We start from the raw sequence: 14645 nt of genomic DNA on the forward strand, positions 1-14645 counted from the left end.
AACTTAAATCACAAATATTATAATATAAAAAACAAAAAAAATGATTTCATAAAATCAAACCATTTTTAAGTAAAGCTAGAGAAGTTCCAATGATATAATTATACAAAGGACAGAAAGTGTTTCATGACAGAAAGACCTCCTTAGAAAACCCTCTTCAAATTCATTAAGCAAAAGAAGGCACATGAACTCAGATGGAGTGGGTGGAGAAATATGTATTGAACACTCCACTCACTGCTTTTAAGATCAAGACCAGCACTTTCAGTTGTGCTTGGAACCGTAATCAGAGTAACATAGTTCTTAAGTATGCCACACAAAATAGCAACCATAAAACTTGATAGATGATATCATGTGCCAATTTCAAGGAGTTTATCCAAAATGATATTCAAACAACAGATCTTAAGTTCATGTTTTCTAATCTGTTCTTCTCTTCTGTAGAAACCTCAATTAGGACTTTCTTCTGCCTCGGGCAATCTGTTCCAAAAAACAGAATATGTCCATTTCTTCAGTATTCTGAGGATTTGTTTACTTTACGCTCAGGATACATTCTGTAAAATTTAGCATATTAATTCTTTCATAACAGTAATATTTGGCAAAATCCATTTTATGATGTATGAATTATTTGTATTTTTAAAATTGTATTTTCTGATGGTATCTACTGAATTCCTCCCATTGAAAACAGTTTCCTTCAGTGTATGTTCATCCCTGCCATGCCTATAATCAGGTTACTACTTGATCATTTGCTATTTTAAGATAGAAATAAATATAACAAGGAGGTATGGAAAATATATGTTACTTGTTTTCAACACATAAAGTAAAACTCAGTTTTCAAGTTCCTTTCTAAGCAGTCTGAAATATCATTATAATTATTCAGTTATGTCTTGCTGCTTAGCATTGTTATTATCTGCACACATAGAAAATATGGACTTAGTTCATGTGTGGCTATGTTGAGATTCCAGGCTGGTGCCTCCCTCTTTTAACTCTGTCCTCAGGTTCTGCTACTCCTTCCCCTACAATTACTTTTTATTACATGCTTAATATCATCGTGCTTTTTTGTATTTTAATTTTAAATTATAAAAATATAACATGTATTGCACATATCTTTAGCATCATATTCTTTAATCGTATTTGTGTACCTGACCAAGGCCATTCGTCATATTACAGAATTAACAGGTTTACTGTATAGACTAATTTATCCTGTAATATGTTAAAATGTTTTTTTAAAAATAAAATGGAGAAATACTATCTAGTTTATGAAATAAAGAATATCTCAATTTTATTATTTAGTAGAATAGGGAATGTTACATAGACTTAATGATTTCCTGTTATTTTAAGCTAGTCTACAGTTGTTTAACTATTAACTACAATGTATTTAATTTTGGTTTTCATGACCCATCCCTTCAAGATGGTATGTGCTAGCATCCAAATAAAAAAATAAAATACACTGATAAAATTAACATTACATATTTTTAGTCTTATAGCATCTTTCACTTACACTTTCCATGCTATTGAGCTAGAATAGTCTTCAAGGAAATGCAACAGAGTAATTGTTCATTACTTTCATTTTTTAAAATGCAGTCAAATTCTCTAGTCCTAAGTAAGTTAAAATCCTTGCCTTGATAGGAAAGTATTCAGAAACAGGCTTGTCAAAGCCACCTGGCACACTGCAGTATTCTGTGGGGTAGATAAGTGTAGTAGAACGAAGAAGATGGTGCAGTAGGTTACAAGACAGAATGTAACCCTGCTTACAGGTTAAATGGAGGGTTCTTTGCAGAATCTTCAAAAGCTGCTCCCTGTATGGCAGCAACTTCTTCCCATCCACACGAGTGATCTAGCAAAAGTCAAAATATCAGAAATAAACACAAACAGAATTTATGTGAATGTATAGTTCAGAAGAGACATTTGATCTATTTTTTTGAAATTAGGATAGCTATTTGAAATTAGGATAGCTCTGAAAAACTAACTTTATGACCACTCCTCACACTTACAACTGTTGCAGCCTCCCTGCATTCATGTGATCAGAATTTGGGCACATCACAACTAGCAGCATTTATGACCACTGCAACATCCAGGAGGCACATGACCATCATTTGCCAGCTTCACAGCTGGCTTCCAACCACAGAGTCAATCAAAAAGTCAGTCGTAAATTCACAAGTCATGATTACATGATGTTTAACAACAGCAACACCTAGTGACAAGAGTTGCTAATCCCATCTGTGGTTGCTGAACGAGGACTACCAATAACTGAACAGCAAATGAGTGACACATGCCATTATTGACTAAAGGAAACAAAATGGAAAATAAAAGGCTGTCTATAAAAACTATTTAAACAGAGGGTTCTACATTTTCTCAGTATGTTGCAATACTGAAAGCTCTGTGGAGTATTAGGAACTAAGAAGGGAGGGTTAGGAAATACTAAGGCCCAAGCTCAATCTACCTAACAAAGAGAAAGAAAAAAATAGTAGGCACCTGAGGAAACCAGTGTGGCTATATAAAGAGCTAATAAGCTGAGAAATATAGCTTAAGTTTGAAGAATGGAAGGGAATGTACAACAAAAACAGAGCATCAGGGAACAGTCCATATTAATAAGGATAATGTTAGGAAGACTCAGAATATGCTCAGGCTGGCATTGAATGCCAAAAATAATGAAAACTGTTCTTTGAATATGTTCAGAGCAAAGGAAAGTCAAGGAAGCAGAATCCACTGGTCACAGAAGATGGCAAGATAGTGTTGAGAAACAGGGAAATGGCTGAAGTATCCTAACCTGTCAGACGCCAAACTGCTGGGGGGGGGGGGTGGGCAGGGGGAGTCAGAAGAGAAATGAAGATCAAAAAGAAAGAGTGGAAAGAAAATCAGCAAAGATGACAAAAGGCTTGAATGCATGAAAAACAGTTAAAGAAACTGTGTCTAGCCAAATAAGAGAGGGAGTTGAGAATACTCTTCCAATACTTAAAGGACTATTTTCAGGGAAGAGGGTATGGATTTATTTTCCATAACTCCTAAGTGCAGGACAAAAAACAAAAAATATAGACTTTAGTAAAATCCAAAATGGAAATAGAGAGAGAGGAATTACCTCAACATTAAAGCTATTAAACAGTGGAGTGGCACAGCATGTCTCCTAAAGTCATGGATGCTTTATCATTGGAGATTTTCAAGCAAAGATTGGGTATTTGTCTTGGATGATATCAGGAATCATGTCTGGAAAGGATTGGACTTGAAGAACTCTAAGATCCATTCCAACATTATAGTTCTATGAATTAATTCCTAAGTAGGGACACACATAACACTTGAAAACAATACTACTATTTTTCACTAATAGTTTTAGAACTTCAAGCTATTATATTTCCTCTCTCAAATCAGATTTAAAACTCACTGTTCTTCTCTATAGGAGCTTTATAGGTGATTCAATCTAGCACACAAGTCTAGTTAAATACTGGTAGTTTGGGCCTTAAATATGTTCCTCCCTCATAAGGAAATTTCTGTTTGTTATTTCATATATTGAAACTAAAACATGTATCAAATATATTGAAAATTAAAGCTAGAATTTCTCATAAATACCTCTGATAAAAGTTGAAGATTCCAGAGGAGTTCTTTATCTAATTCTTCATCATGTAACGCATCATCATCTAAATATGAAATATATTATACCTCAATGTTACTATGATGCAGCATGTACAGATAATAACATTCACAGTTCTGAAGATTCTTGTTTAGATTACTCATGATGCAAGCTATGCTATGAAATGTTTTTATGATTCAACTAGAAAATGGAAAATATATATAAATATATAAAGACATATGTTCATATGAGTCTTCTGTTATAGGATGACAAATACATAAAATATCTCTGTTTTAATTGTTTCTTATACCTATATCTACATTATTTACACTCATTTTCTGGATAAAAATTAAGCATGTTACCTCTACAAAGTAGTCTGAATGTTGTCTTATATAATTGGCTGCCTAATAATTCTATGAGAAATTTCAATCAAGTCATCATTCAGAAGTATGTCACAATGTTTCCCTTCCCAAATTAGCATATTCTCAAAAAAACGAATTAAAAGTTCTTCAATATCTAAGCCTCCTTGTCTGCCTTCAATTGTTTCCAATTTTGATTTCTGAGAAATCTTATTATTTAAGCAAAAGACATACAAGAAGCTTAAGTGAGAAACATGGTTGCTTATACATGTTTGCAGATATCTTTGTGCCATTCACACAAGCAGATTAGCCCTTCAAATTCATATGTGAAGTGAACATTTTGCAATTGTTACAAGTAATAAACATGTGAATAGCTTATTATTTTATATTGCACATTATCTTTCAAATAATATATATAGATATATTTCAGTCCCCCAGATGGATCTTAGGATGTCTCCTGTACTTTTCCAACATGGGTCATGATAGAGAAGAAAATTTTAAATCAGAAAATAACGGCTATTTTACCCATTAATTTCTTGCAGTAAATGATTCCAATTGTTAATAAATAAATTAAATAAATAAATAAACTGTTTAAGGCAAAAACAGTACAACAGCCAGAATTTCCTCATATAAATACACTGCTTCAAGTTTCTACTAAAGGAAGCCTACCAGCTTTGGGCCTACCTATTGTTATTTCAAAATCAGCATTCAGCACTTAAATATATTCTCTAACATTCTCTTGAATATTAGAGACATGGATGTACTTTGTGCCTTCAGTTAGTGTATCTTGTCTATTCTACTGATGTATTACATTAATGTAATATAGCAATGAAAATTGGATTAGTGAGACTGAATCATTGAATTAATAACTGAATGATCCTGTGCCAATCTCTTCTCTTATCCTAACCCATCAAAGTTACTGTGGTATAGTAGTTAGTATGGTAAAATAAGACCCTGTACAAATACATATTGAGCAATGGAAGTTTACTTGGTAGTTTTCAATTAGTCTCCATCTCTTGAGAATAAAATTACTGTATAGAATATAGCAGAATATTGTATATATTGTCTCTAGCTATTGGAAGAACATGCTCAGAATGTTAAAAAGCTACTTCCAGTTCTAGATATTTCCTTCCAAAAAAATCTGGGCTTTGGTAGAATAGCTGGATAGGTACGGTCTGGAGAAAGAGCAGTAAATTCTAGAATCCCCCAAAATATTCCTTCTCCAGAGCAGAACTTTTTGCACATAACTACAAATAAAATATTTCAAATTTTCAACAGGCAATATACACTTACATATATAAACAGGTTACAACATTAGATCATTGAAACTTACTGAGAGTGAGATGTGTTATAACACTGCAGCAATGGGGTACAAAAAGCTTCAAAGACTTCTCTGGACAGCACTGAAATATCAGACAGAACCAATGTTACATTAAGATACTTTGACAAAATAATGAGCATTCCACAGCAAAGATATAAAACATATATTTTCTACTGAATGGCCTTGATTCTACAAAGGAAAAAGCACTAAGAACTAGATAGAGAATATTCTATCTAAAGTCTGTGTGGGAGACAGAGAGAGTTAATGAACTGGCAAAACATTCTAGTGTCAACAAAACAGAGAAGTTATTGTTATATCTTAACTGAGAAGAAGGAAGAGAAGAAGAAAAATAAAGTCTTACTTTCACTGCAGCTCGGCACATATCAGCCACCATTCGACCAGCCACTCTTGTCTCAAAAATATTTGAGACAGCAAAATTGAAAACCTTGTCCAAGGCAACCTACACAAAAACAAAAAGAAAGAAAATGTATGCAATAACCAAACCAGAAATATTGTGCCATGGACAAATTATGAATCCTGATTTAAAGGATATAAATTATGACATTAAACTAAGATTCATCAATACCGAGAATTACATTGTTTCCATGTTAGGTTTATGCATGACTATCACAAGGAAAACGTGTCAGAAAAGTCAGCATTTAAACATTTTTAAACCAGCGATAGGTAAACTTTTTTGGCATGAATTCTATGAGTCATACCCAAGGCACCAGGAAGTACCATTCTGAGACACAGGAAATTCTATGCTGAGAATCATTGTGAGGATGAGCTTGAGGGACAAGTTGAGATGGCTACTATTGTACTGTCCTCTCTGTTGCACATAGGCACAGTCGTGTCTATGCCGTACCTGCTGAATCTGACCACTGAATTGATGATAGATTTTGTCATGATACAGAGGGACTTCAACCTGCATGTTTACTGGAGGAGTCACCAAGTCCAGGTCATAATGGGCCTAGCAGACTACAAGGTCATGTGGTAGCTCGTTTTTCTCTTGGAACAATTGCGTGAGCTGCACTGGCTCCCAGTGGTCTTCCGGGTGCGCTTCAAGGTGTTGGTTATCACCTTTAAAGCGCTCCATGGCATAGGACCTGGATACCTTCAAAACCGTCTGCTGCCACCAACGACCTCCCACCGACCGGTGCGCTCCCACAGAGAGGGCCTCCTCAGGGTGCCATCGGCCAAGCAATGTAGACTGGTGGTCCCCAGGGGGAGGGCCTTCTCTGTGGGGGCACCTGCCCTCTGGAATCAACTGCCCCCCGAGATACGAAGAATTTAAGACCTCGGTGCCTTCCGCCGTGCCCTGAAGACCTTCCTTTTTCAGCAAGCCGGGCTGGCTTAATGCTTTTTAAATGCTTTTAATATGTTTTGTTATTGTTTTTTAACTTTGGGGCCAAACCTATATATATCTTTTTAAATTGTTTTTAATGTTTGTATCTATGTTTTTTACTCTGGCTGTACACCGCCCTGAGTCCTTCGGGAGAAGGGCGGTCTATAAATTTGATAATAAATAAATAAATAAATAAATAAATAAATAAATAAATAAATAAATATGATCTGAGGGTAAGGGGCATTAGCATCAGTCCCTTATCATAATCAAATTTGTCATGACACTAATCAATCTTTAGAATAAGGAGGTGGCTTCAACTCTTCGTCATGATGGTACCTTGGTGGCTTCTTCTTATCTGGTGATCAGAAGGTACTCTTTAATATATTAAAAAAGCAAAAGAAACACCTGGAACAATACTGGCAATGAAGTATAAATATGACCAAATAAGATAAGAGCAATACAATGCCAATACTATTCCACATTTATCTGTGGATAGTCAACTTTATTTAAGGTGTCCTTGTGGGGAAGAATGAGGTGGAAGATCAATGATGAGGTTATTAACATAAATTTGCAAAACACCTGAGGGATAAAATCACTTATATTTATTTAGAATTGAACACTAGATACAGGCTGGGAAAATCCAAAAGAAATGACAGACTTATGAGGTTATCCAGGTTCAACCTAATTCTGCTAGATGTCTCAGCAGCTTTTGATACCATTCATCATGATATCTTGGATGAGTTCCAAGGATTGAGGATTGTATGTACATTGGCAAGAATTGATATTGATTGGTTGTACATAAGCCCATCTAGAAACCAAGATATAGTCAAACAATAGTAATATCACTTAGACTTAAATACTGCTTCATAGTGCTTTATAGTGCTCTGTAAGCAGTTTACAGAGTCAGCATATTGCCCCCCACAATCTGAGTCCTCATTTTACTGATCTTGGAAGGATGGAAGGCTTGAGCAGTTCAGAATCACTGGAATAGTGAGTTAGCCTGCAGTACTGCTAACTAACCACTGGGCCACCATGGCTCCAATCTAGTTTGTGGCCTATGAACCAAACAGGTGTGCAGCAGCAATTTAAAGGAACCTACTAAGCATCTATTTTCCTGGATTTAGGCTGAATCTGTCCTATCCTTTACATTAATCTTTCAAAATATTATGCAGCACATTATATTACTGCATTAATGGACAGGCTAAGAAGAAAAAGGATTGGCTTTGAACTGCTTTCTTTTCTATGGCAGAACATAGACAGCAGTTACATTTTAATCATCTGTTTAAAGAGGAACAAAAATACTGTACATCAAACTAAGTTTATAGAAAAATAGAGAAAATATATTTTACTACTAAACTTTGCCAACTTGGAATCCATCTTGAGAAGCAACAATTAAACTTGATACAGATAGTCCTCAGTTAACAATAATAATTGAAACTGTAAACTCCATCACTGTCATGTGGTCTTACACTGTGTTGTCATGTGACTACATGACTTATGGCAGCAGTTCCAGAAGCCATCATTAGGTGACTTCTGCAAAGTCAATAGGCACAATGACATGTAATCACCATTTGTGTTTTCCTGCTGGCTTCCCCAATTCTACGCTTGGTGTGTGTGTGTATTGCAGTAATAATGTTGCAACATCCTGTAGTCATGTGATTTTCTTATCCCAGCAAGGTATTTATAACTGGGCTGCAATGTCAAAACACTAGTGATGATTTAACTGGTTGAATGTTCTTCCCCGAAAAAACAAAAATAAAACCCTACATATAAAATGTCAGCATAGCACAAGAAAAGTTCTACCACTGGTCCAGATATAAATTTTCCATTACAAAAGTCAGATGGTCTAGTACTGATTGCACAAAACAATTGCTTAGACCTAAAGATCTATGTCTACAGTTTTGTGTTTTGCAGGAGATTTTAGCCTTAGTATCAAGTCAGCTATGCCTTTTTCCAACTCAGTTCTAAATCTGGGACAACCTTCACAGATTCTGGCATGGCATGTTATTTTAAATAAAACTAAAGGTAAAAAGTCCTTTGTACTAACTGTGGTAACTATACAGATACAGTCGTATCATCTTCTTGGCAAAAAAAAAAAAGGAAATTGTTTGCAACTGCCTTCTTCCAGGATTTTTTTTTCCTTCCCAGTCTAGCCTACAGCTTTGAGATCTCCTGGCAATCTCCCATCCAAATATTAATCTTACTAAACTTTTCAAGATCACTCAATGTTGGCTTAGGGACATTTTAAAACAAAATAAAATAAAGAAGTCTATTAGGTATGCCCAAATCTTTGGGTGTAACTGAAAAAGTTCTTTGAATCCCAGATCAATATACTTATTTTCCCTTTGCAATGTTTTTTTACACCATGAATGCAGCTTAAATTATATTTCTTTGGTCAAACTCCAAACAATATGATTAAAATTAAGAGTTTCAGAAACTTTGGGTTTATGGAAATTAAGATAGAAAGCAAACTGTGACTTCTATATTCACTCCCTTTTATGAAAAATACCTTAAATATGTCTTTTGAGCACTGTGTGAGGATTGTGTTGTATGTAGAAGATAGTCCTAGTTCCACTAAGCTCTCTAAATGAGTCATCTTTTCAGTTTCAGTCTCCTCTCTTGTTTGCTCCAATGTGCTGCTTTCTATGAGTCCAAAACATCTATACAGAAAAACAATGACCAAGTAACATAATTAGCAAAACAAGAAACCACTACAATTTTTTTTGCTTGTGTGGGCTGAAGTAGAATATTATTTTTAATAATATGCTATAAAATTTGCATATGTTCCCTCAATCATTTCTGGCAACGAACTACGGAAGACAAGAAATAAATTCATTTAAAAAAAAAAAATTACCAACTTGTAAGCACAGGGACTTGCAGTCTAATAAAAAGTTTATGAGTTATTTATTTATTTAATATTTATTTATTGTCTTTATTATCTTTATTTTTATTTCATAGACTGACAATCTCTAGTTATTTTCAAACCCGCTCAAAAAAAAATTCAAGAAAGCAAAACAAATTAGTCAAACTATAAAACTGCAAAAAGAGAGGAGAGAAATTGCTTCACTCTTTAGAAGTTTAAATATCTCAAATGTGGCCTTTTATATCATAAAGGTGAGAGAGAGGGAAGTTGATTGTATTTGGCCATTACCCTCCCCCCAAAAAAAACCAGCCACATGACTATCACTAGATGCCCTATTCAAAAATACTGCTGCCTATAAACTTTGTTGAAAAAGTATCAGTCAAACTAACTATCCAGCTCTCCATCAATTTCTGACTCTTATATTTAATTTTCTCCCTCAGAATAGCTTTCAAACTAGAAATATAGATTAGTATGAAACACACAACTGCAGCGTGCAAGCCATTACATAGAGTTGTCACATCACCAGCATGATCTGCTTCCCATTACTACTTGCCTGTCCATAAACTGCAGTACAAAATCTTCAAATTCAGCAGTAGCAGAGCACAGTTCTCTCTCTACCTACAATTTCAAAATACAAGAAAAGCTTTTTCTACTGCATGTAAATCATGATGTAATTTCCAAATTTTATTTAGTTCTTTACATAATTCTTGCATTCTCAAAACATACAATTCTCAGTTTCTGTACATATTCAAAATACTAAATACTAAATTTTGTTAGTAAATTTAGACCATATGGTTTGTTTTCTTTTAAACTGAAAACCTTAATTTTATAGTTACAAAGTACTAGCAGCAAAATATATGTTTTAATATTCTTTTACATTCTATATACTCTTATCTGTACTTGAATATTTTCACAAGCAGTTTAATTTAGCAAATAATTTTTAAAACTGATACCTCTGTGAGATCATTTCTCTCTTGCAGTACTGATGAACAATCTACTAAAGGCACGAGAGTAGAAAATGTTGCAATGAACTGGAATGTGATCTAATAAAGTATACAAACAAGTTTCAGTGTGTAGTAAGTATACACTTTAATATAAAAAGGAACGTAAATCACTTCAAATATTTGAAACATTGTATGACAAAACTCTATTGGGAGGGAAACTGATATTCCCACATCTCAGGTACCCAGATTACATCTAGTACAAAATTAAACTGCGTTTAGTTTCTTCTATTCATATTTCCATATATACTAGAGCAGAGGTTGCCAGCCTTTTTAGGTGAATTTTGAGAAAAATTGATGCTTTCACTGCCTGACGGCTGTTGAAAGAAAAGAGTCCTATTCATAAAACAGCTGTCATGACAGGCATAGCTTGTTATAAATACACATTTTCCAGAAGGCAAATTGGCAGTGTTTTTTTAAGACGTAACAACCACAAATGTAGGGCAAAGGTGATGTCTAAACAATTCTGAACCTATGGTTTTATGTTCTGTTGTTTATTCCTATCTATGGGCAAACTGTGACCTGGAACTGAATATAAAACAATAGATGGGCTCTGTATTCTAACTACTAACCATGAATCCATTTTAACAAAGCTTAAATGGCTCTCTTAAAGCTTAAATGAATGGCTCACCAGGCAAAAGAAACCATAGCTAAACATACTAACACTGAAAAGCAAAACACATTCACAGCATGGGGAGGGGCAGGGGGGCTTCCCTACAATCCCTCCAAGTCACTAGAGTCTCACACAAATGCTTGCCATCATCTCCCCTAAATTCCCAGTAAATTCCATATTCTTGTCACCTTACTATTTTCTTTTATTCTGGCAGCTGGGCGTGCATCAAAATGCTAAATTTTTAGCCATGCAACATGTTTAATTGTTTGGAAATGCGGGGTTTTTGGCCCCATATAAAGTCCACAGTTATTACTGTAAAATAAAAATTTCTATTTTACTTTGTAGCAGGTCATAGTTTAAAAATGATTTTAAAGATCAGGGATAGCAGAGAATCCTGATGGTGCTAAGAGAGATTATGTAAATTATGCTGAGGAATCAATTGTGATTTAGCAGAAAACATATAAACTGAAAAGACTGCAGTTAGCTTATGCCTTATTTGCTCCTCCTGTTGTACACTCTACCCCTGCAAATGAAAGGAGGAAGAAATAAAGGCAGCCAAACAGATGCTCAAAAAATAAGCAGTAAGGAAGAGGCTGAAATACGAAAGAAAGAAATCCATGAAATGGAAAAATGTAGTTATGTCTTAGGTGACATAAGAGAGATCTAACTGCAAAATAACACCCTTTGAAATTATTACACTCACCATGCATTTGCTAAAATCATTTGGATCCACACCAGGCAACGCTCTCATCAACAGAGGCAACATATGTGTTGGACCTTCTGGAAATGACTTGCCCCCAGATACCAGGCTACGAGCTACACCAATTACACAGCTTAACGTAGCTGTCAGCTGATGAGGTTCTGTTAATGTCTCTAGTGCGGGATATGTTCTATGGGGAAAAAAAATAACAAAATAACAAAAATAACAAAAGATTTTTATCAGTTCAAATGTTATACTTTCAAGTGGTATACATGGGTTATAGCCAGACATGGGTTACATCCAAACCATTTTTCTAACTTTTCCAGTTTTAATATTACATTACTCCGTTTGCAGAAATTCTATGTTTCAATGACTCAAATTTAGGAATTATAAAAAAACCAGACTAAGATGGGATTTCAAATACTTTTTCTACTAAATATACAATGCAACATTAAGAAACAACAAAAATGAAATTAAATTGTAGGTCTCATAACTTCTCCTGACTGAAGGGCTATAACAAGCTTTGTGGAACATGTGGAAGACTCTATTCTAGAAAAAGGAACAGTTGGAGAAGGAATTTCGGGAGTTTTAAAATATAAAATGGATGTTTTAAGGATTTGCAAAAGAAACCCATTTTTTTGTTAAAATGTCAATTTCAAAAAGGACCCAAAATGTTTTACCATATGCATTTTTGAAGAACTTTAGGGAGCAGACAAGATATGTTGTCAAAACCACATTTTTTTCCACCTCTTAAATGGTATTTGCTCTTGTTTAAGCCAATAAAAATGGAAGGGTAGAAGTTTCAAAGTGAGGAAATTTATACCTAAACTTTGATCTTGTCAAAAGTTCTTAAACTGTGTTTTGATAGAAATGGCAGCATGAATATTTTTAAAAGTAAACTCATAAAATAAGTAACAAAATATTGCAGTAACTAAAGCATACATCTCAAAAAGTAAATACACAGAGACACAAATAGTAAATCTAGATTCTCTTAAAATTGCAGCAAAAAAGACAATGATTTAAAACAGATAATTTTGAGATATGTGGACTTCAACTCCCAGAATTCCACAGCCAATACAACTGTGACTAAGAATTTTGGAAGCTGAAATCCATACACTTGAAAAATACTGGTTTAGGTTTGGAAAAATACTGACTTAGAATAACATTTCCTGGTCATCTAAAAACTAGATAAACTTTCTCTGGCTTTTAGATAGTACTCACTTTTCAAGTACTGGTGGGATTACCAACTCAGGACGCATTAGTGCAAGATTCTGTAGAGCTTGGGCTGCCTCTAAACTTCCAGTTTTGCTAAACATTGCCAGCAGGACAGGTTGTATAATGCATTCTACAAATTCTGTTATGTCCTGATCAGTAAGCTTATGGCTATCGGGCACAGGAGTCAGCCAGCTCATCTTCTTATAGCGCTCACGATGCAATCTTCTGACTATACTACTGGGTAGACGCTGAAGTAGCTTCATTAGCTTATTCTACCAAAGAAAGGCAACAAAATTCATTCCAGTTAATTAGAAACAAGGAAAAGAGCCAAAACTATTTTGATTTCTACATCAAAACTATTTGATTTCTACATACATTTAATGTGCATTAAACAAAGTAAATCTAGACCCTTATTCAGCAGCCAGCAATGTCTGTATGTTTTGAAGATATTTTATGTATTGGGCATAACGAGAGATGGACCAGAACCTTTGGTAAAGAGTTGGGATTTGATATCAGAGAGGTTGTGAGCACAGAAATATCCTTTTTATAACACTGCAGAACAACAATATTCTTCCATTCTTTTCTTGGTGCTATTAGTTAGTTATCTACTGGGAGAAGCAGATGGCTTTCCCATACTTCCTCAATCCTGTGATACCCACCACCCAAAACTCATTCACTCGATAAAATTCCTCTACTGACAGCAGCAGCAAGTCTGAATGGAAGCTAAGAAGGCATTCAGCTCTGCCAACCATATTCCAGGATTCTAATAGTATTCTAATACAAAAGTCTAATCCAATCTAATGTAACAGAGGGTGATGCATAGTTTTGTGCCGTTTCCCACCGAAAAACAATGGAATTTAGTGGGAGAGCTCATTAGCATAAACAACAGATGGGCAAACTAGCAAGCAGGCAGTGGTGCTTTTAAATGGAAGCAAAGGCAGAGCTGATGCTTTGCTGAATTTTGAAGCAGCTTTTATTTTACATATTTCCTACTTCAATGCCTGTATCTTGGCATAATGACAGGCAGACTGATATCTGCCTAAGGGCCAAGGCAGTTCTAATCGCTATCTAAAAGCAAAACAACCCATGTACTTGGTCCACAAATGATGTCTCTGAACCTACATGGCATCAACAGCTGAAACAGCACGACAGCTTCGAGTGCAGGAACTACTCTTGTATCTTGAACTTTTATGAATGAAGCATCACATGAAAAGACTAGCCTTAGGTTTTTTTTTCTTTCCCTGTACCTTTCCATTTAACTCATCTAATCTTTTATTTATTTAACAATTTCATTGATTAGTTTATCGCAACTGCAAAATTCACTTAACTGGACAATGTACAGATTTTGAAATATATTAAAAAAAACTTTGGATCAGGCATAATGCTATTCAGTTTTTAATACAGTTCACAGCACCAGAAAGAAGCCATAAAATAATTCCCTTCAATTTGCTGTTGGCTATGTAAATCTATTATCCTTGGTTCATACATAATTTTGAGCTATAGTAAAAGGAAAGCCTGATTAGTACTGTTCAATATTGCTAATAATGATGCTTCAGGCTCAGTAAACAACTGTATTATATCTTCACTAACCTTTCACGTGGTTAATATTCTTTATAGTCTCATCTAGCTATTATTACCCATTATACAAGGGATAATAGAAGAATTGAACACT

The 14645-nt window shown here is 34.7% G+C and overlaps 1 protein-coding gene across 4 annotated transcripts in view; it reads right to left on the reverse strand.

Moving 5' to 3' along the window:
* PSME4 (proteasome activator subunit 4) overlaps nt 1–14645 on the reverse strand; it is a 101461-nt gene that overhangs the window by 47645 nt on the left and 39171 nt on the right. For all 4 annotated transcript variants that reach the window (XM_087883289.1, XM_087883290.1, XM_034427379.3 and 1 more), the window contains 9 exons: nt 12980–13245; nt 11762–11948; nt 10398–10487; nt 9998–10062; nt 9091–9241; nt 5598–5696; nt 5249–5318; nt 3556–3623; nt 1613–1828 (listed from right to left, as the gene is read on the reverse strand). In XM_087883289.1, the coding sequence (XP_087739415.1) occupies nt 1613–1828; nt 3556–3623; nt 5249–5318; nt 5598–5696; nt 9091–9241; nt 9998–10062; nt 10398–10487; nt 11762–11948; nt 12980–13245 (1212 nt within the window). The remainder of the gene's footprint in view (nt 1–1612; nt 1829–3555; nt 3624–5248; nt 5319–5597; nt 5697–9090; nt 9242–9997; nt 10063–10397; nt 10488–11761; nt 11949–12979; nt 13246–14645) is intronic.

Source organism: Pantherophis guttatus, chromosome 1, assembly GCF_059756535.1.
Source record: "Pantherophis guttatus breed Tessera chromosome 1, ASM5975653v1, whole genome shotgun sequence".
Taxonomy (NCBI): domain Eukaryota; kingdom Metazoa; phylum Chordata; class Lepidosauria; order Squamata; family Colubridae; genus Pantherophis; species Pantherophis guttatus.